At 49.3% G+C, this 25,888-nt stretch overlaps 1 protein-coding gene across 1 annotated transcript in view; it reads right to left on the bottom strand.

Moving 5' to 3' along the window:
- The window catches only part of LOC139370243 (transportin-2), a 52,806-nt gene that overhangs the window by 5,741 nt on the left and 21,177 nt on the right, over window positions 1-25,888 (bottom strand). Inside the window, exons 16-21 of the mRNA XM_071109600.1 lie at window positions 23,519-23,677; window positions 19,759-19,846; window positions 19,505-19,603; window positions 18,425-18,520; window positions 18,121-18,196; window positions 17,911-18,010 (exon numbers count right to left, since the gene is read on the bottom strand). Of these exons, the coding sequence (XP_070965701.1) occupies window positions 17,911-18,010; window positions 18,121-18,196; window positions 18,425-18,520; window positions 19,505-19,603; window positions 19,759-19,846; window positions 23,519-23,677 (618 nt within the window). The remainder of the gene's footprint in view (window positions 1-17,910; window positions 18,011-18,120; window positions 18,197-18,424; window positions 18,521-19,504; window positions 19,604-19,758; window positions 19,847-23,518; window positions 23,678-25,888) is intronic.

The following is a 25,888-nucleotide window of genomic DNA, read 5'->3' as shown; positions in this document are numbered from 1 at the left end:
GTAGGATACAGCCTAGTTCTGTAGGATACAGCCTAGTTCTGTAGGATACAGCCTAGTCCTGTAGGATACAGCCCAGTTCTGAGTAGTTCTGTAGGATACAGCCTAGTCCTGTAGGATACAGCCTAGTTCTGAGTAGTTCTGTAGGAAACAGCCTGGTCCTGTAGGATACAGCCAGGATACAGCCTGGTCCTGTAGGATACAGCCAGGATACAGCCTAGTTCTGTAGGATACAGCCTGGTCCTGTAGGATACAGCCAGGATACAGCCTAGTCCTGTAGGATACAGCCTAGTTCTGTAGGATACAGCCTAGTTCTGTAGGATACAGCCTAGTCCTGTAGGATACAGCCTGGTCCTGTAGGATACAGCCAGGATACAGTCTAGTTCTGTAGGATACAGCCTGGTCCTGTAGGATACAGCCAGGATACAGCCTAGTCCTGTAGGATACAGCCTAGTCCTGTAGGACACAGCCTAGTCCTCTAGGACACAGCCTAGTCCTCTAGGACACAGCCTAGTCCTGTAGGATACAGCCTGGTCCTGTATGATACAGCCTGGTCCTGTAGGATACAGCCAGGATACAGCCTAGTCCTGTAGGATACAGCCTAGTTCTGTAGGATACAGCCTAGTTCTGTAGGATACAGCCTAGTCCTGTAGGATACAGCCCAGTTCTGAGTAGTTCTGTAGGATACAGCCTAGTCCTGTAGGATACAGCCTAGTTCTGAGTAGTTCTGTAGGAAACAGCCTGGTCCTGTAGGATACAGCCAGGATACAGCCTGGTCCTGTAGGATACAGCCAGGATACAGCCTAGTTCTGTAGGATACAGCCTGGTCCTGTAGGATACAGCCAGGATACAGCCTAGTCCTGTAGGATACAGCCTAGTTCTGTAGGATACAGCCTAGTTCTGTAGGATACAGCCTAGTCCTGTAGGATACAGCCTAGTTCTGAGTAGTTCTGTAGGATACAGCCTAGTCCTGTAGGATACAGCCTAGTTCTGAGTAGTTCTGTAGGATACAGCCTGGTCCAGTAGGATACAGCCAGGATACAGCCTAGTTCTGTAGGATACAGCCTGGTCCTGTAGGATAAAGCCTGGTCCTGTAGGATACAGCCAGGATACAGACTAGTTCTGTAGGATACAGCCTAGTTCTGTAGGATACAGCCTGGTCCTGTAGGATACAGCCTGGTCCTGTAGGATACAGCCAGGATACAGCCTAGTTCTGTAGGATACAGCCTGGTCCTGTAGGATACAGCCAGGATACAGCCTAGTTCTGTAGGATACAGCCTAGTCCTGTAGGATACAGCCTAGTCCTGTAGGATACAGCCTAGTCCTGTAGGATACAGCCTAGTCCTGTAGGATACAGCCTAGTTCTGTAGGATACAGCCTAGTTCTGTAGGATACAGCCTAGTCCTGTAGGATACAGCCTGGTCCTGTAGGATACAGCCTGGTCCTGTAGGATACAGCCAGGATACAGCCTAGTCCTGTAGGATACAGCCTAGTCCTGTAGGATACAGCCTAGTCCTGTAGGATACAGCCTAGTTCTGTAGGATACAGCCTAGTCCTGTAGGATACAGCCTAGTCCTGTAGGATACAGCCTGGTCCTGTAGGATACAGCCTAGTCCTGTAGGATACAGCCAGGATACAGTCTAGTTCTGTAGGATACAGCCTGGTCCTGTAGGATACAGCCAGGATACAGCCTAGTCCTGTAGGATACAGCCTAGTCCTGTAGGATACAGCCTAGTCCTGTAGGACACAGCCTGGTCCTGTAGGACACAGCCTGGTCCTGTAGGACACAGCCTAGTCCTCTAGGACACAGCCTAGTCCTCTAGGATACAGCCTAGTCCTCTAGGATACAGCCTAGTCCTCTAGGATACAGCCTAGTCCTCTAGGATACAGCCTAGTCCTCTAGGATACAGCCTAGTCCTCTAGGATACAGCCTAGTCCTCTAGGATACAGCCTAGTCCTCTAGGATACAGCCTAGTCCTCTAGGATACAGCCTAGTCCTCTAGGATACAGCCTAGTCCTCTAGGATACAGCTACAGCCTAGTCCTCTAGGATACAGCTACAGCCTAGTCCTGTAGGACACAGCCTGGTCCTGTAGGATACAGCCTAGTCCTGTAGGATACAGCCTAGTTCTGTAGGATACAGCCTAGTTCTGTAGGATACAGCCTAGTTCTGTAGGATACAGCCTAGTCCTGTAGGATACAGCCTAGTCCTGTAGGATACAGCCTAGGTCTGTAGGATACAGCCTAGGTCTGTAGGATACAGCCTAGTCCTGTAGGATACAGCCTAGTTCTGTAGGATACAGCCTAGTTCTGTAGGATACAGCCTAGTTCTGTAGGATACAGCCTAGTTCTGTAGGATACAGCCAGGATACAGCCTAGTCCTGTAGGATACAGCCTGGTCCTGTAGGACACAGCCTGGTCCTGTAGGACACAGCCTGGTCCTGTAGGATACAGCCTAGTCCTGTAGGATACAGCCTGGTCCTGTAGGATACAGCCTGGTCCTGTAGGATACAGCCTAGTTCTGTAGGATATAGCCTGGTCCTGTAGGATACAGTCTGGTCCTGTAGGATACAGCCAGGATACAGCCTAGTCCTGTAGGATACAGCCTAGTTCTGTAGGATACAGCCTAGTTCTGTAGGATACAGCCTAGTCCTGTAGGATACAGCCTAGTTCTGAGTAGTTCTGTAGGATACAGCCTAGTCCTGTAGGATACAGCCTGGTCCTGTAGGATACAGCCTGGTCCTGTAGGATACAGCCAGGATACAGCCTAGTCCTGTAGGATACAGCATAGTTCTGAGTAGTTCTGTAGGATACAGCCTGGTCCTGTAAGATACAGCCTAGTTCTGAGTAGTTCTGTAGGATACAGCCTAGTCCTGTAGGATACAGCCTGGTCCTGTATGATACAGCCTGGTCCTGTAGGATACAGCCAGGATACAGCCTAGTCCTGTAGGATACAGCCTAGTTCTGTAGGATACAGCCTAGTTCTGTAGGATACAGCCTAGTCCTGTAGGATACAGCCCAGTTCTGAGTAGTTCTGTAGGATACAGCCTAGTCCTGTAGGATACAGCCTAGTTCTGAGTAGTTCTGTAGGAAACAGCCTGGTCCTGTAGGATACAGCCAGGATACAGCCTGGTCCTGTAGGATACAGCCAGGATACAGCCTAGTTCTGTAGGATACAGCCTGGTCCTGTAGGATACATCCAGGATACAGCCTAGTTCTGTAGGATACAGCCTAGTCCTGTAGGATACAGCCTAGTTCTGTAGGATACAGCCTAGTCCTGTAGGATACAGCCTAGTCCTGTAGGATACAGCCTAGTCCTGTAGGATACAGCCTGGTCCTGTAGGATACAGCCTAGTCCTGTAGGATACAGCCTGGTCCTGTAGGATACAGCCTGGTCCTGTAGGATACAGCCTAGTCCTGTAGGATACAGCCTAGTCCTGTAGGATACAGCCTAGTCCTGTAGGATACGGCCTAGTCCTGTAGGATACGGCCTAGTCCTGTAGGATACGGCCTAGTCCTGTAGGATACAGCCTAGTCCTGTAGGATACAGCCTGGTCCTGTAGGATACAGCCTGGTCCTGTAGGATACAGCCAGGATACAGTCTAGTTCTGTAGGATACAGCCTGGTCCTGTAGGATACAGCCAGGATACAGCCTAGTCCTGTAGGATACAGCCTAGTCCTGTAGGACACAGCCTAGTCCTGTAGGACACAGCCTAGTCCTGTAGGACACAGCCTAGTCCTCTAGGACACAGCCTAGTCCTGTAGGATACAGCCTGGTCCTGTATGATACAGCCTGGTCCTGTAGGATACAGCCAGGATACAGCCTAGTCCTGTAGGATACAGCCTAGTTCTGTAGGATACAGCCTAGTTCTGTAGGATACAGCCTAGTCCTGTAGGATACAGCCCAGTTCTGAGTAGTTCTGTAGGATACAGCCTAGTCCTGTAGGATACAGCCTAGTTCTGAGTAGTTCTGTAGGAAACAGCCTGGTCCTGTAGGATACAGCCAGGATACAGCCTGGTCCTGTAGGATACAGCCAGGATACAGCCTAGTTCTGTAGGATACAGCCTAGTCCTGTAGGATACAGCCTAGTTCTGTAGGATACAGCCTAGTCCTGTAGGATACAGCCTAGTTCTGTAGGATACAGCCTAGTCCTGTAGGATACAGCCTAGTCCTGTAGGATACAGCCTAGTCCTGTAGGATACAGCCTGGTCCTGTAGGATACAGCCTAGTCCTGTAGGATACAGCCTGGTCCTGTAGGATACAGCCTGGTCCTGTAGGATACAGCCAGGATACAGCCTAGTTCTGTAGGATACAGCCTAGTCCTGTAGGATACAGCCTAGTCCTGTAGGATACAGCCTAGTCCTGTAGGATACGGCCTAGTCCTGTAGGATACAGCCTAGTCCTGTAGGATACAGCCTGGTCCTGTAGGATACAGCCTGGTCCTGTAGGATACAGCCAGGATACAGTCTAGTTCTGTAGGATACAGCCTGGTCCTGTAGGATACAGCCAGGATACAGCCTAGTCCTGTAGGATACAGCCTAGTCCTGTAGGATACAGCCTAGTCCTGTAGGACACAGCCTAGTCCTCTAGGACACAGCCTAGTCCTCTAGGACACAGCCTAGTCCTCTAGGACACAGCCTAGTCCTCTAGGATACAGCCTAGTCCTCTAGGATACAGCCTAGTCCTCTAGGATACAGCCTAGTCCTCTAGGATACAGCCTAGTCCTCTAGGATACAGCCTAGTCCTCTAGGATACAGCCTAGTCCTCTAGGATACAGCCTAGTCCTCTAGGATACAGCCTAGTCCTCTAGGATACAGCCTAGTCCTCTAGGATACAGCCTAGTCCTCTAGGATACAGCCTAGTCCTCTAGGATACAGCCTAGTCCTCTAGGATACAGCTACAGCCTAGTCCTGTAGGACACAGCCTGGTCCTGTAGGATACAGCCTAGGTCTGTAGGATACAGCCTAGTCCTGTAGGATACAGCCTAGTCCTGTAGGATACAGCCTAGTCCTGTAGGATACAGCCTAGTTCTGTAGGATACAGCCTAGTTCTGTAGGATACAGCCTAGTTCTGTAGGATACAGCCTAGTTCTGTAGGATACAGCCAGGATACAGCCTAGTCCTGTAGGATACAGCCTGGTCCTGTAGGACACAGCCTGGTCCTGTAGGACACAGCCTGGTCCTGTAGAATACAGCCTGGTCCTGTAGGATACAGCCTGGTTCTGTAGGATACAGCCTAGTTCTGAGTAGTTCTGTAGGATACAGCCTAGTCCTGTAGGATACAGCCTAGTTCTGAGTAGTTCTGTAGGATACAGCCTAGTTCTGAGTAGTTCTGTAGGATACAGCCTGGTCCTGTAGGATACAGCCTAGTTCTGTAGGATACAGCCTAGTTCTGTAGGATACAGCCTAGTTCTGAGTAGTTCTGTAGGATACAGCCTAGTTCTGAGTAGTTCTGTAGGATACAGCCTAGTCCTGTAGGACACAGCCTAGTTCTGTAGGATACAGCCAGGATACAGCCTAGTTCTGAAGGATACAGCCTAGTTCTGTAGGACACAGCCTAGTCCTGTAGGATACAGCCTAGTTCTGTAGGATACAGCCTAGTTCTGTAGGATACAGCCTAGTTCTGTAGGATACAGCCTGGTCCTGTAGGATACAGCCAGGATACAGCCTAGTTCTGTAGGATACAGCCTGGTCCTGTAGGATACAGCCTGGTCCTGTAGGATACAGCCTAGTTCTGTAGGATACAGCCTGGTCCTGCAGGATACAGCCTAGTTCTGTAGGATACAGCCTAGTTCTGTAGGATACAGCCTAGTTCTGTAGGATACAGCCTAGTTCTGTAGGATACAGCCTAGTTCTGTAGGATACAGCCTGGTCCTGTAGGATACAGCCAGGATACAGCCTAGTTCTGTAGGATACAGCCTAGTCCTGCAGGATACAGCCTAGTTCTGTAGGATACAGCCTAGTTCTGTAGGATACAGCCTAGTCCTGTAGGATACAGCCTAGTCCTGTAGGATACAGCCTGGTCCTGTAGGATACAGCCTAGTCCTGTAGGATACAGCCTAGTCCTCTAGGATACAGCCTAGTCCTCTAGGATACAGCCTAGTCCTCTAGGATACAGCCTAGTCCTCTAGGATACAGCCTAGTCCTCTAGGATACAGCCTAGTCCTCTAGGATACAGCCTAGTCCTCTAGGATACAGCTACAGCCTAGTCCTGTAGGACACAGCCTGGTCCTGTAGGATACAGCCTAGGTCTGTAGGATACAGCCTAGGTCTGTAGGATACAGCCTAGTCCTGTAGGATACAGCCTAGTCCTGTAGGATACAGCCTAGTCCTGTAGGATACAGCCTAGTCCTGTAGGATACAGCCTAGTTCTGTAGGATACAGCCTAGTTCTGTAGGATACAGCCAGGATACAGCCTAGTCCTGTAGGATACAGCCTGGTCCTGTAGGACACAGCCTGGTCCTGTAGGATACAGCCTAGTCCTGTAGGATACAGCCTGGTCCTGTAGGATACAGCCTGGTCCTGTAGGATACAGCCTAGTTCTGAGTAGTTCTGTAGGATACAGCCTAGTCCTGTAGGATACAGCCTAGTTCTGAGTAGTTCTGTAGGATACAGCCTAGTTCTGAGTAGTTCTGTAGGATACAGCCTGGTCCTGTAGGATACAGCCTAGTTCTGTAGGATACAGCCTAGTTCTGTAGGATACAGCCTAGTCCTGTAGGATACAGCCTAGTTCTGAGTAGTTCTGTAGGATACAGCCTAGTTCTGAGTAGTTCTGTAGGATACAGCCTGGTCCTGTAGGATACAGCCTAGTTCTGAGTAGTTCTGTAGGATACAGCCTAGTCCTGTAGGACACAGCCTAGTTCTGTAGGACACAGCCAGGATACAGCCTAGTTCTGAAGGATACAGCCTAGTTCTGTAGGACACAGCCTAGTCCTGTAGGATACAGCCTAGTCCTGTAGGATACAGCCTAGTTCTGTAGGATACAGCCTAGTTCTGTAGGATACAGCCTAGTTCTGTAGGATACAGCCTAGTTCTGTAGGATACAGCCTAGTCCTGTAGGATACAGCCTGGTCCTGTAGGATACAGCCTGGTCCTGTAGGACACAGCCTGGTCCTGTAGGATACAGCCTAGTCCTGTAGGATACAGCCTGGTCCTGTAGGATACAGCCTGGTCCTGTAGGATACAGCCTAGTTCTGAGTAGTTCTGTAGGATACAGCCTAGTCCTGTAGGATACAGCCTAGTTCTGAGTAGTTCTGTAGGATACAGCCTAGTTCTGAGTAGTTCTGTAGGATACAGCCTGGTCCTGTAGGATACAGCCTAGTTCTGTAGGATACAGCCTAGTCCTGTAGGATACAGCCTAGTTCTGAGTAGTTCTGTAGGATACAGCCTGGTCCTGTAGGATACAGCCAGGATACAGCCTAGTTCTGAGTAGTTCTGTAGGATACAGCCTAGTCCTGTAGGACACAGCCTAGTTCTGTAGGATACAGCCAGGATACAGCCTAGTCCTGTAGGATACAGCCTAGTTCTGAGTAGTTCTGTAGGATACAGCCTGGTCCTGTAGGATACAGCCTAGTTCTGAGTAGTTCTGTAGGATACAGCCTAGTTCTGTAGGATACAGCCTAGTTCTGTAGGATACAGCCTAGTTCTGTAGGATACAGCCTAGTTCTGTAGGATACAGCCTAGTTCTGTAGGATACAGCCAGGATACAGCCTAGTCCTGTAGGATACAGCCTAGTCCTGTAGGATACAGCCTGGTCCTGTAGGACACAGCCTGGTCCTGTAGGATACAGCCTAGTCCTGTAGGATACAGCCTGGTCCTGTAGGATACAGCCTAGTTCTGAGTAGTTCTGTAGGATACAGCCTAGTCCTGTAGGATACAGCCTAGTTCTGAGTAGTTCTGTAGGATACAGCCTAGTTCTGAGTAGTTCTGTAGGATACAGCCTGGTCCTGTAGGATACAGCCTAGTTCTGTAGGATACAGCCTAGTTCTGTAGGATACAGCCTAGTTCTGTAGGATACAGCCTAGTCCTGTCGGATACAGCCTAGTTCTGAGTAGTTCTGTAGGATACAGCCTAGTTCTGAGTAGTTCTGTAGGATACAGCCTGGTCCTGTAGGATACAGCCTAGTTCTGAGTAGTTCTGTAGGATACAGCCTAGTCCTGTAGGACACAGCCTAGTTCTGTAGGATACAGCCAGGATACAGCCTAGTTCTGAAGGATACAGCCTAGTTCTGTAGGACACAGCCTAGTCCTGTAGGATACAGCCTAGTCCTGTAGGATACAGCCTAGTCCTGTAGGACACAGCCTAGTTCTGTAGGACACAGCCTAGTTCTGTAGGACACAGCCTAGTTCTGTAGGACACAGCCTAGTTCTGTAGGACACAGCCTAGTTCTGTAGGACACAGCCTAGTTCTGTAGGACACAGCCTAGTTCTGTAGGACACAGTCTAGTTCTGTAGGATACAGCCTAGTTCTGTAGGACACAGCCTAGTTCTGTAGGATCCAGCCTAGTCCTGTAGGATACAGCCTAGTTCTGTAGGATACAGCCTAGTTCTGTAGGATACAGCCTAGTTCTGTAGGATACAGCCTAGTTCTGTAGGATACAGCCTAGTTCTGTAGGATACAGCCTAGTCCTGTAGGATACAGCCTAGTTCTGAGTAGTTCTGTAGGATACAGCCTAGTTCTGAGTAGTTCTGTAGGATACAGCCTGGTCCTGTAGGATACAGCCTAGTTCTGAGTAGTTCTGTAGGATACAGCCTAGTCCTGTAGGACACAGCCTAGTTCTGTAGGATACAGCCAGGATACAGCCTAGTTCTGAAGGATACAGCCTAGTTCTGTAGGACACAGCCTAGTCCTGTAGGATACAGCCTAGTTCTGTAGGATACAGCCTAGTCCTGTAGGATACAGCCTAGTTCTGTAGGACACAGCCTAGTTCTGTAGGACACAGCCTAGTTCTGTAGGACACAGCCTAGTTCTGTAGGACACAGTCTAGTTCTGTAGGACACAGTCTAGTTCTGTAGGACACAGTCTAGTTCTGTAGGACACAGCCTAGTTCTGTAGGATACAGCCAGGATACAGCCTAGTCCTGTAGGATACAGCCTAGTTCTGTAGGATACAGCCTAGTTCTGTAGGATACAGCCTAGTTCTGTAGGATACAGCCTAGTCCTGTAGGATACAGCCTAGTTCTGTAGGATACAGCCTAGTTCTGTAGGATACAGCCTAGTTCTGTAGGATACAGCCAGGATACAGCCTAGTCCTGTAGGATACAGCCTGGTCCTGTAGGACACAGCCTAGTCCTGTAGGATACAGCCTAGTTCTGTAGGATACAGCCTAGTCCTGTAGGATACAGCCTAGTTCTGAAGGATACAGCCTAGTTCTGTAGGACACAGCCTAGTCCTGTAGGATACAGCCTAGTTCTGTAGGATACAGCCTAGTCCTGTAGGATAAAGCCTAGTCCTGTAGGATACAGCCTGGTCCTGTAGGATACAGCCTGGTCCTGTAGGATACAGCCTGGTCCTGTAGGATACAGCCTAGTTCTGAGTAGTTCTGTAGGATACAGCCTAGTCCTGTAGGATACAGCCAGGATACAGCCTAGTTCTGAAGGATACAGCCTAGTTCTGTAGGACACAGCCTAGTCCTGTAGGATACAGCCTAGTTCTGTAGGATACAGCCTAGTCCTGTAGGATACAGCCTAGTTCTGTAGGATACAGCCTAGTTCTGTAGGATACAGCCTAGTTCTGTAGGATACAGCCTAGTTCTGTAGGATACAGCCAGGATACAGCCTAGTCCTGTAGGATACAGCCTGGTCCTGTAGGACACAGCCTGGTCCTGTAGGATACAGCCTAGTCTTGTAGGATACAGCCTGGTCCTGTAGGATACAGCCTAGTTCTGAGTAGTTCTGTAGGATACAGCCTAGTCCTGTAGGATACAGCCTAGTTCTGAGTAGTTCTGTAGGATACAGCCTAGTTCTGAGTAGTTCTGTAGGATACAGCCTGGTCCTGTAGGATACAGCCTAGTTCTGTAGGATACAGCCTAGTCCTGTAGGATACAGCCTAGTTCTGAGTAGTTCTGTAGGATACAGCCTGGTCCTGTAGGATACAGCCAGGATACAGCCTAGTTCTGAGTAGTTCTGTAGGATACAGCCTAGTCCTGTAGGACACAGCCTAGTTCTGTAGGATACAGCCAGGATACAGCCTAGTCCTGTAGGATACAGCCTAGTTCTGAGTAGTTCTGTAGGATACAGCCTGGTCCTGTAGGATACAGCCTAGTTCTGAGTAGTTCTGTAGGATACAGCCTAGTTCTGTAGGATACAGCCTAGTTCTGTAGGATACAGCCTAGTTCTGTAGGATACAGCCTAGTTCTGTAGGATACAGCCTAGTTCTGTAGGATACAGCCAGGATACAGCCTAGTCCTGTAGGATACAGCCTAGTCCTGTAGGATACAGCCTGGTCCTGTAGGACACAGCCTGGTCCTGTAGGATACAGCCTAGTCCTGTAGGATACAGCCTGGTCCTGTAGGATACAGCCTAGTTCTGAGTAGTTCTGTAGGATACAGCCTAGTTCTGAGTAGTTCTGTAGGATACAGCCTGGTCCTGTAGGATACAGCCTAGTTCTGTAGGATACAGCCTAGTTCTGTAGGATACAGCCTAGTTCTGTAGGATACAGCCTAGTTCTGTAGGATACAGCCTAGTCCTGTCGGATACAGCCTAGTTCTGAGTAGTTCTGTAGGATACAGCCTAGTTCTGAGTAGTTCTGTAGGATACAGCCTGGTCCTGTAGGATACAGCCTAGTTCTGAGTAGTTCTGTAGGATACAGCCTGGTCCTGTAGGATACAGCCTAGTTCTGAGTAGTTCTGTAGGATACAGCCTAGTCCTGTAGGACACAGCCTAGTTCTGTAGGATACAGCCAGGATACAGCCTAGTTCTGAAGGATACAGCCTAGTTCTGTAGGACACAGCCTAGTCCTGTAGGATACAGCCTAGTCCTGTAGGATACAGCCTAGTCCTGTAGGACACAGCCTAGTTCTGTAGGACACAGCCTAGTTCTGTAGGACACAGCCTAGTTCTGTAGGACACAGCCTAGTTCTGTAGGACACAGCCTAGTTCTGTAGGACACAGCCTAGTTCTGTAGGACACAGCCTAGTTCTGTAGGACACAGTCTAGTTCTGTAGGATACAGCCTAGTTCTGTAGGACACAGCCTAGTTCTGTAGGATCCAGCCTAGTCCTGTAGGATACAGCCTAGTCCTGTAGGATACAGCCTAGTCCTGTAGGATACAGCCTAGTTCTGTAGGATACAGCCTAGTTCTGTAGGATACAGCCTAGTTCTGTAGGATACAGCCTAGTTCTGTAGGATACAGCCTAGTTCTGTAGGATACAGCCTAGTCCTGTAGGATACAGCCTAGTTCTGAGTAGTTTTGTAGGATACAGCCTAGTTCTGAGTAGTTCTGTAGGATACAGCCTGGTCCTGTAGGATACAGCCTAGTTCTGAGTAGTTCTGTAGGATACAGCCTAGTCCTGTAGGACACAGCCTAGTTCTGTAGGATACAGCCAGGATACAGCCTAGTTCTGTAGGACAGCCTAGTCCTGTAGGATACAGCCTAGTTCTGTAGGATACAGCCTAGTCCTGTAGGATACAGCCTAGTTCTGTAGGACACAGCCTAGTTCTGTAGGACACAGCCTAGTTCTGTAGGACACAGCCTAGTTCTGTAGGACACAGTCTAGTTCTGTAGGACACAGTCTAGTTCTGTAGGACACAGTCTAGTTCTGTAGGACACAGTCTAGTTCTGTAGGACACAGTCTAGTTCTGTAGGATACAGCCTAGTTCTGTAGGACACAGCCTAGTTCTGTAGGATACAGCCAGGATACAGCCTAGTCCTGTAGGATACAGCCTAGTTCTGTAGGATACAGCCTAGTTCTGTAGGATACAGCCTAGTCCTGTAGGATACAGCCTAGTTCTGTAGGATACAGCCTAGTTCTGTAGGATACAGCCTAGTTCTGTAGGATACAGCCTAGTTCTGTAGGATACAGCCAGGATACAGCCTAGTCCTGTAGGATACAGCCTGGTCCTGTAGGACACAGCCTAGTCCTGTAGGATACAGCCTAGTTCTGTAGGATACAGCCTAGTCCTGTAGGATACAGCCTAGTTCTGAAGGATACAGCCTAGTTCTGTAGGACACAGCCTAGTCCTGTAGGATACAGCCTAGTTCTGTAGGATACAGCCTAGTCCTGTAGGATAAAGCCTAGTCCTGTAGGATACAGCCTGGTCCTGTAGGATACAGCCTGGTCCTGTAGGATACAGCCTGGTCCTGTAGGATACAGCCTAGTTCTGAGTAGTTCTGTAGGATACAGCCTAGTCCTGTAGGATACAGCCTAGTTCTGAGTAGTTCTGTAGGATACAGCCTAGTTCTGAGTAGTTCTGTAGGATACAGCCCGGTCCTGTAGGATACAGCCTAGTTCTGTAGGATACAGCCTAGTCCTGTAGGATACAGCCTAGTTCTGAGTAGTTCTGTAGGATACAGCCTGGTCCTGTAGGATACAGCCTAGTTCTGAGTAGTTCTGTAGGATACAGCCTAGTCCTGTAGGACACAGCCTAGTTCTGTAGGATACAGCCAGGATACAGCCTAGTTCTGAAGGATACAGCCTAGTTCTGTAGGACACACCCTAGTCCTGTAGGATACAGCCTAGTTCTGTAGGATACAGCCTAGTCCTGTAGAATACAGCCTAGTTCTGAGTAGTTCTGTAGGACACAGCCTAGTCCTGTAGGATACAGCCTAGTTCTGAGTAGTTCTGTAGGATACAGCCTGGTCCTGTAGGATACAGCCAGGATACAGCCTAGTTCTGTAGGATACAGCCTGGTCCTGTAGGATACAGCCTGGTCCTGTAGGATACAGCCAGGATACAGCCTAGTTCTGTAGGATACAGCCTAGTTCTGTAGGATACAGCCTGGTCCTGTAGGATACAGCCTGGTCCTGTAGGATACAGCCTGGTCCTGTAGGATACAGCCTGGTCCTGTAGGATACAGCCTGGTCCTGTAGGATACAGCCAGGATACAGCCTAGTTCTGTAGGATACAGCCTAGTCCTGTAGGATACAGCCTAGTTCTGTAGGATACAGCCTAGTCCTGTAGGATACAGCCTAGTTCTGTAGGATACAGCCTAGTTCTGTAGGATACAGCCTAGTTCTGTAGGATACAGCCTAGTTCTGTAGGATACAGCCAGGATACAGCCTAGTCCTGTAGGATACAGCCTGGTCCTGTAGGACACAGCCTGGTCCTGTAGGATACAGCCTAGTCTTGTAGGATACAGCCTGGTCCTGTAGGATACAGCCTAGTTCTGAGTAGTTCTGTAGGATACAGCCTAGTCCTGTAGGATACAGCCTAGTTCTGAGTAGTTCTGTAGGATACAGCCTAGTTCTGAGTAGTTCTGTAGGATACAGCCTGGTCCTGTAGGATACAGCCTAGTTCTGTAGGATACAGCCTAGTCCTGTAGGATACAGCCTAGTTCTGAGTAGTTCTGTAGGATACAGCCTGGTCCTGTAGGATACAGCCAGGATACAGCCTAGTTCTGAGTAGTTCTGTAGGATACAGCCTAGTCCTGTAGGACACAGCCTAGTTCTGTAGGATACAGCCAGGATACAGCCTAGTCCTGTAGGATACAGCCTAGTTCTGAGTAGTTCTGTAGGATACAGCCTGGTCCTGTAGGATACAGCCTAGTTCTGAGTAGTTCTGTAGGATACAGCCTAGTTCTGTAGGATACAGCCTAGTTCTGTAGGATACAGCCTAGTTCTGTAGGATACAGCCTAGTTCTGTAGGATACAGCCTAGTTCTGTAGGATACAGCCAGGATACAGCCTAGTCCTGTAGGATACAGCCTAGTCCTGTAGGATACAGCCTGGTCCTGTAGGACACAGCCTGGTCCTGTAGGATACAGCCTAGTCCTGTAGGATACAGCCTGGTCCTGTAGGATACAGCCTAGTTCTGAGTAGTTCTGTAGGATACAGCCTAGTTCTGAGTAGTTCTGTAGGATACAGCCTGGTCCTGTAGGATACAGCCTAGTTCTGTAGGATACAGCCTAGTTCTGTAGGATACAGCCTAGTTCTGTAGGATACAGCCTAGTTCTGTAGGATACAGCCTAGTCCTGTCGGATACAGCCTAGTTCTGAGTAGTTCTGTAGGATACAGCCTAGTTCTGAGTAGTTCTGTAGGATACAGCCTGGTCCTGTAGGATACAGCCTAGTTCTGAGTAGTTCTGTAGGATACAGCCTGGTCCTGTAGGATACAGCCTAGTTCTGAGTAGTTCTGTAGGATACAGCCTAGTCCTGTAGGACACAGCCTAGTTCTGTAGGATACAGCCAGGATACAGCCTAGTTCTGAAGGATACAGCCTAGTTCTGTAGGACACAGCCTAGTCCTGTAGGATACAGCCTAGTCCTGTAGGATACAGCCTAGTCCTGTAGGACACAGCCTAGTTCTGTAGGACACAGCCTAGTTCTGTAGGACACAGCCTAGTTCTGTAGGACACAGCCTAGTTCTGTAGGACACAGCCTAGTTCTGTAGGACACAGCCTAGTTCTGTAGGACACAGCCTAGTTCTGTAGGACACAGCCTAGTTCTGTAGGACACAGTCTAGTTCTGTAGGATACAGCCTAGTTCTGTAGGACACAGCCTAGTTCTGTAGGATCCAGCCTAGTCCTGTAGGATACAGCCTAGTCCTGTAGGATACAGCCTAGTCCTGTAGGATACAGCCTAGTTCTGTAGGATACAGCCTAGTTCTGTAGGATACAGCCTAGTTCTGTAGGATACAGCCTAGTTCTGTAGGATACAGCCTAGTCCTGTAGGATACAGCCTAGTTCTGAGTAGTTTTGTAGGATACAGCCTAGTTCTGAGTAGTTCTGTAGGATACAGCCTGGTCCTGTAGGATACAGCCTAGTTCTGAGTAGTTCTGTAGGATACAGCCTAGTCCTGTAGGACACAGCCTAGTTCTGTAGGATACAGCCAGGATACAGCCTAGTTCTGTAGGACAGCCTAGTCCTGTAGGATACAGCCTAGTTCTGTAGGATACAGCCTAGTTCTGTAGGACACAGCCTAGTTCTGTAGGACACAGCCTAGTTCTGTAGGACACAGCCTAGTTCTGTAGGACACAGCCTAGTTCTGTAGGACACAGTCTAGTTCTGTAGGACACAGTCTAGTTCTGTAGGACACAGTCTAGTTCTGTAGGACACAGTCTAGTTCTGTAGGATACAGCCTAGTTCTGTAGGACACAGCCTAGTTCTGTAGGATACAGCCAGGATACAGCCTAGTCCTGTAGGATACAGCCTAGTTCTGTAGGATACAGCCTAGTTCTGTAGGATACAGCCTAGTCCTGTAGGATACAGCCTAGTTCTGTAGGATACAGCCTAGTTCTGTAGGATACAGCCTAGTTCTGTAGGATACAGCCTAGTTCTGTAGGATACAGCCAGGATACAGCCTAGTCCTGTAGGATACAGCCTGGTCCTGTAGGACACAGCCTAGTCCTGTAGGATACAGCCTAGTTCTGTAGGATACAGCCTAGTCCTGTAGGATACAGCCTAGTTCTGAAGGATACAGCCTAGTTCTGTAGGACACAGCCTAGTCCTGTAGGATACAGCCTAGTTCTGTAGGATACAGCCTAGTCCTGTAGGATAAAGCCTAGTCCTGTAGGATACAGCCTGGTCCTGTAGGATACAGCCTGGTCCTGTAGGATACAGCCTGGTCCTGTAGGATACAGCCTAGTTCTGAGTAGTTCTGTAGGATACAGCCTAGTCCTGTAGGATACAGCCTAGTTCTGAGTAGTTCTGTAGGATACAGCCTAGTTCTGAGTAGTTCTGTAGGATACAGCCCGGTCCTGTAGGATACAGCCTAGTTCTGTAGGATACAGCCTAGTCCTGTAGGATACAGCCTAGTTCTGAGTAGTTCTGTAGGATACAGCCTGGTCCTGTAGGATACAGCCTAGTTCTGAGTAGTTCTGTAGGATACAGCCTAGTCCTGTAGGACACAGCCTAGTTCTGTAGGATACAGCCAGGATACAGCCTAGTTCTGAAGGATACAGCCTAGTTCTGTAGGACACACCCTAGTCCTGTAGGATACAGCCTAGTTCTGTAGGATACAGCCTAGTCCTGTAGAATACAGCCTAGTTCTGAGTAGTTCTGTAGGACACAGCCTAGTCCTGTAGGATACAGCCTAGTTCTGAGTAGTTCTGTAGGATACAGCCTGGTCCTGTAGGATACAGCCAGGATACAGCCTAGTTCTGTAGGATACAGCCTGGTCCTGTAGGATACAGCCTGGTCCTGTAGGATACAGCCAGGATACAGCCTAGTTCTGTAGGATACAGCCTAGTTCTGTAGGATACAGCCTGGTCCTGTAGGATACAGCCTGGTCCTGTAGGATACAGCCTGGTCCTGTAGGATACAGCCTGGTCCTGTAGGATACAGCCTGGTCCTGTAGGATACAGCCAGGATACAGCCTAGTTCTGTAGGATACAGCCTAGTCCTGTAGGATACAGCCTAGTCCTGTAGGATACAGCCTAGTCCTGTAGGATACAGCCTAGTCCTGTAGGATACAGCCAGGATACAGCCTAGTTCTGTAGGATACAGCCTAGTTCTGTAGGATACAGCCTAGTTCTGTAGGATACAGCCTGGTCCTGTAGGATACAGCCAGGATACAGCCTAGTCCTCTAGGATACAGCCTATTCCTCTAGGATACAGCCTAGTCCTCTAGGATACAGCCTAGTCCTCTAGGATACAGCCTAGTCCTCTAGGATACAGCTACAGCCTAGTCCTGTAGGATACAGCCTAGGTCTGTAGGATACAGCCTAGTCCTGTAGGATACAGCCTAGTCCTGTAGGATACAGCCTAGTCCTGTAGGATACAGCCTAGTCCTGTAGGATACAGCCTAGTCCTGTAGGATACAGCCTAGTTCTGTAGGATACAGCCTAGTTCTGTAGGATACAGCCTAGTTCTGTAGGATACAGCCAGGATACAGCCTAGTCCTGTAGGATACAGCCTAGTCCTGTAGGATACAGCCTAGTCCTGTAGGATACAGCCTAGTTCTGTAGGATACAGCCTAGTTCTGTAGGATACAGCCTAGTTCTGTAGGATACAGCCTAGTTCTGTAGGATACAGCCTAGTTCTGTAGGATACAGCCAGGATACAGCCTAGTCCTGTAGGATACAGCCTAGTTCTGTAGGATACAGCCAGGATACAGCCTAGTCCTGTAGGATACAGCCTAGTTCTGTAGGACACAGCCTAGTTCTGTAGGACACAGCCTAGTTCTGTAGGACACAGCCTAGTTCTGTAGGACACAGTCTAGTTCTGTAGGACACAGCCTAGTTCTGTAGGATACAGCCTAGTTCTGTAGGACACAGCCTAGTTCTGTAGGACACAGCCTAGTTCTGTAGGATCCAGCCTAGTTCTGTAGGATCCAGCCTAGTTCTGTAGGATCCAGCCTAGTTCTGTAGGATACAGCCTAGTTCTGTAGGATACAGCCTAGTTCTGTAGGATACAGCCTAGTTCTGAGTAGTCCTGTAGGATACAGCCTAATTCTGAGTAGTTCTGTAGGATACAGCCTAGTTCTGAGTAGTTCTGTAGGATACAGTCTAGTTCTGAGGAGTTATGTAGGTTACAGCCTAGCTTTTAGGAGGACGATTTGCAGGCAGAGACAAATAAAATGGGTCATCAGTACTTATTGGAAATATGAAGGAACAACGCTCGCTCACCATGGTAACCTAACCTATAGTCACCATAGTAACCTAACGTCGGTTGAGCGCCCACACTGGCCCAACTAGGAGAGGACAGGCCCAACTAGGAGAGGACAGGTACGGGCCCCTGTACCTGTCCTCTCCATCTCCCTTCCTCTGACCTGGACCACTCCCCCAGGGTTTACACCAATCATCATCCATCTCCCTTCTTCTTACCTGGACCACTCCCCCAGGGTTTACACCAATCATCATGCAGATCCCTCTGAAGGCGGAGTCTTTCTCCTCGTTGTCACGGATGTTCCGTAGGGACGTACACCTGTCACACACACACACACCACCGCGTCACAAACCAGGCAATCTAAACATGTTGATAATGATCAGTGAGGTGAAGGACTAGATGTGTCATCAGATGTGTGACAGACTCACCACGGTCTGATGAACTGCTGGAGCATCGGAGCCACCTCCTGAGGACACACGTAGCCCAGGCGACCAATCGTAATGGCTGGAAGAAGATGGGAGGAGTCTCACTCATGTGTACAACACACCCAACTAAAAATCAGGAGCTGGTTTGACGTCGCTGATGTTCGCATCATAAATAACGGCTCATTATTATTTGGAGATGAGTCAGTCAGTCACAGTTTACCCAAAATGCATCGGCTGCAATGTCAAACAAACCCAATGATTGCGTGTGTGTTCAGTATCTGTGTGTCTGTTCAGCATCTGTGTGTACCAGTGTTCTCCAGCAAGGTCTTGGGTGTGTTGGGTCTGTTGATGATCTCTACCAGCTGGTTCAGAACCAGAGACACATAGGGCTGCATCTCTACACCTACAGACAGATGGAGACAGAGACAGAGACGGAGACAGACAGGGAAGGAGACAGGGACGGAGACAGGGACAGAGACGGAGACAGACAGGGAAGGAGACAGGGACGGAGATAGAGACAGGGACGGAGACAGGGACAGGGAAGGAGACAGGGACAGGGAAGGAGACAGGGACAGGGAAGGAGACAGGGACAGGGAAGGAGACAGGGACAGGGAAGGAGACAGGGACAGGGACAGGGAAGGGGACAGGGAAGGAGACGGGGACGGAGACGGGGAAGGAGACAGGGATGGGGACGGAGACAGGGATGGGGACGGAGACAGACGGGGAAGGAGACAGACGGGGAAGGAGACAGGGACGGAGAGAGAGAGACAGGGACGGAGACAGGGAAGGAGACAGGGAAGGAGACAGGGAAGGAGACAGGGACGGAGACAGGAGACGGGGAAGGAGACGGGGAAGGAGACGGGGAAGGAGACAGGGAAGGAGACAGGGAAGGAGACAGGGACGGAGACAGGGAAGGGGAAGGAGACAGGGAAGGAGACGGAGACGGGGAAGGAGACGGGGAAGGAGACGGGGAAGGAGACGGGGAAGGAGACGGGGAAGGAGACGGGGAAGGAGACGGGGAAGGAGACGGGGAAGGAGACGGGGAAGGAGACGGGGAAGGAGACGGGGAAGGAGACGGGGAAGGAGACAGGGACGGGGAAGGAGACAGGGACGGGGAAGGAGACAGGGACGGGGAAGGAGACAGGGACGGGGAAGGAGACAGGGACGGGGAAGGAGACAGGGACGGGGAAGGAGACAGGGACGGAGACAGGGACGGAGATAGAGAAAGAAACAAAGCAGAGAAATATATCATTAAGATAACTCATGCTAGCAGCTTCAAAACTGACAATTACTTTGTTTGTTAAATAACAAAATTCTAAAAAAACATGATAATCTCTAACATGTACATATTATCTCCGTGTACAAACCTACATGCAGAAAGACTCACCCATCTGCATGCAGATCTCTCCAATGGCCCAGGTAGCATTGTTACACACAGAGATGAACTCTGGGTTCAGGTTGGTCCCTAGAATAGGCATGAACTCAGCTGGACACACACACACACACAGAAAGAGAGAGAGAAAATCAAGGGGAAGAGAAAGGGAGAACGATAGATAACATAAGGAGTATGATAGACTGGTAGTTACACAGTTAGTAGGAAAAGAAGAGAGAGATTAAGAGAGAGATGGTATAGGTCGTTACCGATGCAGGGTTTGACGTGAGGGAAGCAGGCCTTGGTCAGATCACCCAGCAGGGCGAAGGAGCTCTGTCTCACCTCTGGCATGGTGTCCTGGAGATATAGAATGTGTGTGTTAACTACATTGTCTCTCTCATTCATACAAAATGGATATATACAATCAAATAGAGCCAGTGTCTGTTACCACACACACACACACACTAGATGAACCAGTGGATCCCAAACCTCAGTGAAGATCAGGAGTTCTACCAGTCAGATTATTCTATTATCCTAAACATGACTTAAACATAAGCCTCCGCAACATGAACCAATTAAACCAGCTCTGTGGTAATGAGGGTTGTACAGTAACCAATTAAACCAGCTCTGTGGTAATGAGGGCTGTACAGCAACATGAACCAATTAAACCAGCTCTGTGGTAATGAGGGTTGTACAGCAACATGAACCAATTAAACCAGCTCTGTGGTAATGAGGGTTGTACAGTAACCAATTAAACCAGCTCTGTGGTAATGAGGGCTGTACAGCAACATGAACCAATTAAACCAGCTCTGTGGTAATGAGGGCTGTACAGCAACATGAACCAATTAAACCAGCTCTGTGGTAATGAGGGTTGTACAGTAACCAATTAAACCAGCTCTGTGGTAATGAGGGCTGTACAGCAACATGAACCAATTAAACCAGCTCTGTGGTAATGAGGGTTGTACAGTAACCAATTAAACCAGCTCTGTGGTAATGAGGGCTGTACAGCAACATGAACCAATTAAACCAGCTCTGTGGTAATGAGGGTTGTACAGCAGACTACAGAACCAATTAAACCAGCCCTGTGGTAATGAGGGTTGTACAGCAACATGAACCAATTAAACCAGCTCTGTAGTAATGAGGGTTGTACAGTAACACGAACCAATTAAACCAGCTCTGTAGTAATGAGGGTTGTACAGTAACATGAACCAATTAAACCAGCTCTGTGGTAATGAGGGTTGTACAGTAACATGAATCAATTAAACCAGCCCTGTAGTAATGAGGGTTGTACAGCAGACTACAGAACCAATTAAACCAGCCCTGTGGTAATGAGGGTTGTACAGCAGACTACAGAACCAATTAAACCAGCTCTGTAGTAATGAGGGTTGTACAGTAACACGAACCAATTAAACCAGCTCTGTAGTAATGAGGGTTGTACAGTAACAGTAACCAATTAAACCAGCTCTGTGGTAATGAGGGCTGTACAGCAACATGAACCAATTAAACCAGCTCTGTGGTAATGAGGGCTGTACAGCAACATGAACCAATTAAACCAGCTCTGTGGTAATGAGGGTTGTACAGTAACCAATTAAACCAGCTCTGTGGTAATGAGGGCTGTACAGCAACATGAACCAATTAAACCAGCTCTGTGGTAATGAGGGTTGTACAGTAACCAATTAAACCAGCTCTGTGGTAATGAGGGCTGTACAGCAACATGAACCAATTAAACCAGCTCTGTGGTAATGAGGGTTGTACAGCAGACTACAGAACCAATTAAACCAGCCCTGTGGTAATGAGGGTTGTACAGCAACATGAACCAATTAAACCAGCTCTGTAGTAATGAGGGTTGTACAGTAACACGAACCAATTAAACCAGCTCTGTAGTAATGAGGGTTGTACAGTAACATGAACCAATTAAACCAGCTCTGTGGTAATGAGGGTTGTACAGTAACATGAATCAATTAAACCAGCCCTGTAGTAATGAGGGTTGTACAGCAGACTACAGAACCAATTAAACCAGCCCTGTGGTAATGAGGGTTGTACAGCAGACTACAGAACCAATTAAACCAGCTCTGTAGTAATGAGGGTTGTACAGTAACACGAACCAATTAAACCAGCTCTGTAGTAATGAGGGTTGTACAGTAACATGAACCAATTAAACCAGCCCTGTGGTAATGAGGGTTGTACAGCAGACTACAGAACCAATTAAACCAGCCCTGTGGTAATGAGGGTTGTACAGCAGACTACAGAACCAATTAAACCAGCTCTGTAGTAATGAGGGTTGTACAGCAGACTACAGAACCAATTAAACCAGCCCTGTGGTAATGAGGGTTGTACAGTAGACTACAGAACCAATTAAACCAGCCCTGTAGTAATGAGGGTTGTACAGTAACCAATTAAACCAGCTCTGTAGTAATGAGGGTTGTACAGTAACATGAACCAATTAAACCAGCTCTGTGGTAATGAGGGTTGTACAGTAGACTACAGAACCAATTAAACCAGCTCTGTAGTAATGAGGGTTGTACAGTAGACTACAGAACCAATTAAACCAGCTCTGTGGTAATGAGGGTTGTACAGCAACATGAATCAATTAAACCAGCTCTGTGGTAATGAGGGTTGTACAGTAACATGAACCAATTAAACCAGCTCTGTGGTAATGAGGGTTGTACAGCAACATGAACCAATTAAACCAGCTCTGTAGTAATGAGGGTTGTACAGTAACATGAACCAATTAAACCAGCTCTGTAGTAATGAGGGTTGTACAGCAGACTACAGAACCAATTAAACCAGCCCTGTAGTAATGAGGGTTGTACAGCAACACGAACAAATTAAACCAGCTCTGTAGTAATGAGGGTTGTACAGCAGACTACAGAACCAATTAAACCAGCTCTGTGGTAATGAGGGTTGTACAGCAGACTACAGAACCAATTAAACCAGCTCTGTGGTAATGAGGGTTGTACAGTAACATGAACCAATTAAACCAGCTCTGTAGTAATGAGGGTTGTACAGCAGACTACAGAACCAATTAAACCAGCTCTGTGGTAATGAGGGTTGTACAGCAACATGAACCAATTAAACCAGCTCTGTAGTAATGAGGGTTGTACAGCAACATGAACCAATTAAACCAGCTCTGTAGTAAAGACTGACCGTCCCTCAGCCTGCCCCCTCCACTAAGACTGACCGTCCCTCAGCCTGCCCCCTCCACTAAGACTGACCGTCCCTCAGCCTGCCCCCCTCCACTAAGACTGACCGTCCCTCAGCCTGCCCCCCTCCACTAAGACTGACCGTCCCTCAGCCTGCCCCCCTCCACTAAGACTGACCGTCCCTCAGCCTGCCCCCCTCCACTAAGACTGACCGTCCCTCAGCCTGACCGTCCCTCAGCCTGCCCCCTCCACTAAGACTGACCGTCCCTCAGCCTGACCGTCCCTCAGCCTGACCGTCCCTCAGCCTGCCCCCTCCACTAAGACTGACCGTCCCTCAGCCTGCCCCCCTCCACTAAGACTGACCGTCCCTCAGACTGACCGTCCCTCAGCCTGCCCGTCCCTCAGCCTGCCCCCCTCCCTCAGCCTGCCCCCCTCCCTCAGCCTGCCCCCCTCCCTCAGCCTGCCCCCTCCACTAACCCTGACAAAAAAAGAGACACCGTCTTCCAGCTGATGGAGAAACTCGAGTCACATTGCATTATTTCTGACACGCGCACAAATTCATGTTACTCCTATGAGACATGGTGATCTGATCAATCCGGTTGGCCAGCGGTAGGCTATAGGTGTACTTGATTTGCTCTTTGGGCACATGAAATGGTTCAAAATGGGAACCCTTGGCCTCCCCGGTGCGCAGGGCAGCTGAAACAAGTGCACCTCCTGTCAACAGCTTGAGACAGAATAAAAGGCTTCATCTTTGGGTTTTTATAGAAATGTTTAGAGATGGACTAGGAATGCCTTGGAGATCGTCTCGGTCAGTGGTCACCAAACGGTCATTCACACATATGTAGAGTAAACACTGAAACCCCCCCCACACACACACACACCGTACCTGCATGCACTGAAACAGTAGTGTCATGATGTTGCTCCGGGACACCAGCTGATCAACGTGGCCCCCCAGGCCCTCAGCCAGACCACTGAGGAGGTCCAGGGCCACGATCATAAAGTCCTTATCAGGAGCTTCGTACTGGTCCGGCTGTTGGCTGTACATCTGGGGGGAGAGAAATGTACTTAGTACATCTGGGGGGGGAGAGAGGGGGAGAGAGAGAGTTAAGGGGGGAGGAGAGGGGGAGAGAGAGATAGTTACTTAATACATCTGGGGGGAGGAGAGGGGGAGAGAGTGTTAAGGGGGGAGGAGAGGGGGAGAGAGAGAGAGTTACTTAATACATCTGGGGGGGAGGAGAGGGGGAGAGAGAGTTAAGGGGGGAGGAGAGGGGGGAGAGTTACTTAATACATCTGGGGGGGGAGGAGAGGGGGAGAGAGTTAAGGGGGAGGAGAGGGGGAGAGAGAGTTACTTAATACATCTGGGGGGAGAGAGAGTTACTTATAAGATCTGGGGGGGAGGAGAGGGGGAGAGAGAGTTAAGGGGGGAGGAGAGGGGGAGAGAGAGTTACTTAATACATCTGGGGGGGAGGAGAGGGGGAGAGAGAGAGTTACTTAATACATCTGGGGGGGAGGAGAGGGGGAGAAAGAGTTAAGGGGGGAGGAGAGGGGGAGAGAGAGAGTTAAGGGGGGAGGAGAGGGGGAGAGAGTTACTTAATACATCTGGGGGGGAGGAGAGGGGGAGAGAGAGAGTTACTTAATACATCTGGGGGGAGGAGAGAGAGAGTTACTTAATACATCTGGGGGGGAGGAGAGGGGGAGAGAGTTAAGGGGGAGGAGAGGGGGAGAGAGAGTTACTTAATACATCTGGGGGGAGAGAGAGTTAAGGGGGAGGAGAGGGGGAGAGAGAGTTAAGGGGGGAGGAGAGGGGGAGAGAGAGTTACTTAATACATCTGGGGGGGAGGGGGAGAGAGAGTTACTTAATACATCTGGGGGGGGGGAGAGGGGGAGAGAGAGAGTTAAGGGGGGAGGAGAGGGGGGAGAGAGTTACTTAATACATCTGGGGGGGAGGAGAGGGGGAGAGAGAGAGTTACTTAATACATCTGGGGGGAGAGAGAGAGTTACTTAATACATCTGGGGGGAGGAGAGGGGGAGAGAGAGTTAAGGGGGGAGGAGAGGGGGACCGAGAGGGGGGGGGGGGGGGGGGGGAATCAAACCACTGAATCTTCAAACCACTGATAACTGTGTCTTAGACACTATAGACACAAAGGTATGTGGACACCCCTTCACATGAGTGGATCTGGACATTTCAGCCACACCCGTTGCTGACGGGCCTTACTGAAGAGCTCAGAGACTTTCATGAGTGGATCTGGACATTTCAGCCACACCCGTTGCTGACGGGCCTTACTGAAGAGCTCAGAGACTTTCATGAGTGGATCTGGACATTTCAGCCACACCCGTTGCTGACGGGCCTTACTGAAGAGCTCAGAGACTTTCATGAGTGGATCTGGACATTTTAGCCACACCCGTTGCTGACGGGCCTTACTGAAGAGCTCAGAGACTTTCATGAGTGGATCTGGACATTTCAGCCACACCCGTTGCTGACGGGCCTTACTGAAGAGCTCAGAGACTTTCATGAGTGGATCTGGACATTTCAGCCACACCCGTTGCTGACGGGCCTTACTGAAGAGCTCAGAGACTTTCATGAGTGGATCTGGACATTTCAGCCACACCCGTTGCTGACGGGCCTTACTGAAGAGCTCAGAGACTTTCATGAGTGGATCTGGACATTTTAGCCACACCCGTTGCTGACGGGCCTTACTGAAGAGCTCAGAGACTTTCATGAGTGGATCTGGACATTTCAGCCACACCCGTTGCTGACGGGCCTTACTGAAGAGCTCAGAGACTTTCATGAGTGGATCTGGACATTTCAGCCACACCCGTTGCTGACGGGCCTTACTGAAGAGCTCAGAGACTTTCATGAGTGGATCTGGACATTTCAGCCACACCCGTTGCTGACGGGCCTTACTGAAGAGCTCAGAGACTTTCATGAGTGGATCTGGACATTTCAGCCACACCCGTTGCTGACGGGCCTTACTGAAGAGCTCAGAGACTTTCATGAGTGGATCTGGACATTTCAGCCACACCCGTTGCTGACGGGCCTTACTGAAGAGCTCAGAGACTTTCATGAGTGGATCTGGACATTTCAGCCACACCCGTTGCTGACAGGCCTTACTGAAGAGCTCAGAGACTTTCATGAGTGGATCTGGACATTTCAGCCACACCCGTTGCTGACGGGCCTTACTGAAGAGCTCAGAGACTTTCAAAATGGTACCATCATAGGATGCCGCATAGTGATAACTGTACAGTTTGGTGGAGG

This window comes from Oncorhynchus clarkii, chromosome 17 (genome assembly GCF_045791955.1).
Source record: "Oncorhynchus clarkii lewisi isolate Uvic-CL-2024 chromosome 17, UVic_Ocla_1.0, whole genome shotgun sequence".
Lineage (NCBI taxonomy): Eukaryota > Metazoa > Chordata > Actinopteri > Salmoniformes > Salmonidae > Oncorhynchus > Oncorhynchus clarkii.
Note: the sequence above shows the minus strand (reverse complement) of the source record. Positions and strands in the feature narration are given on the sequence as shown.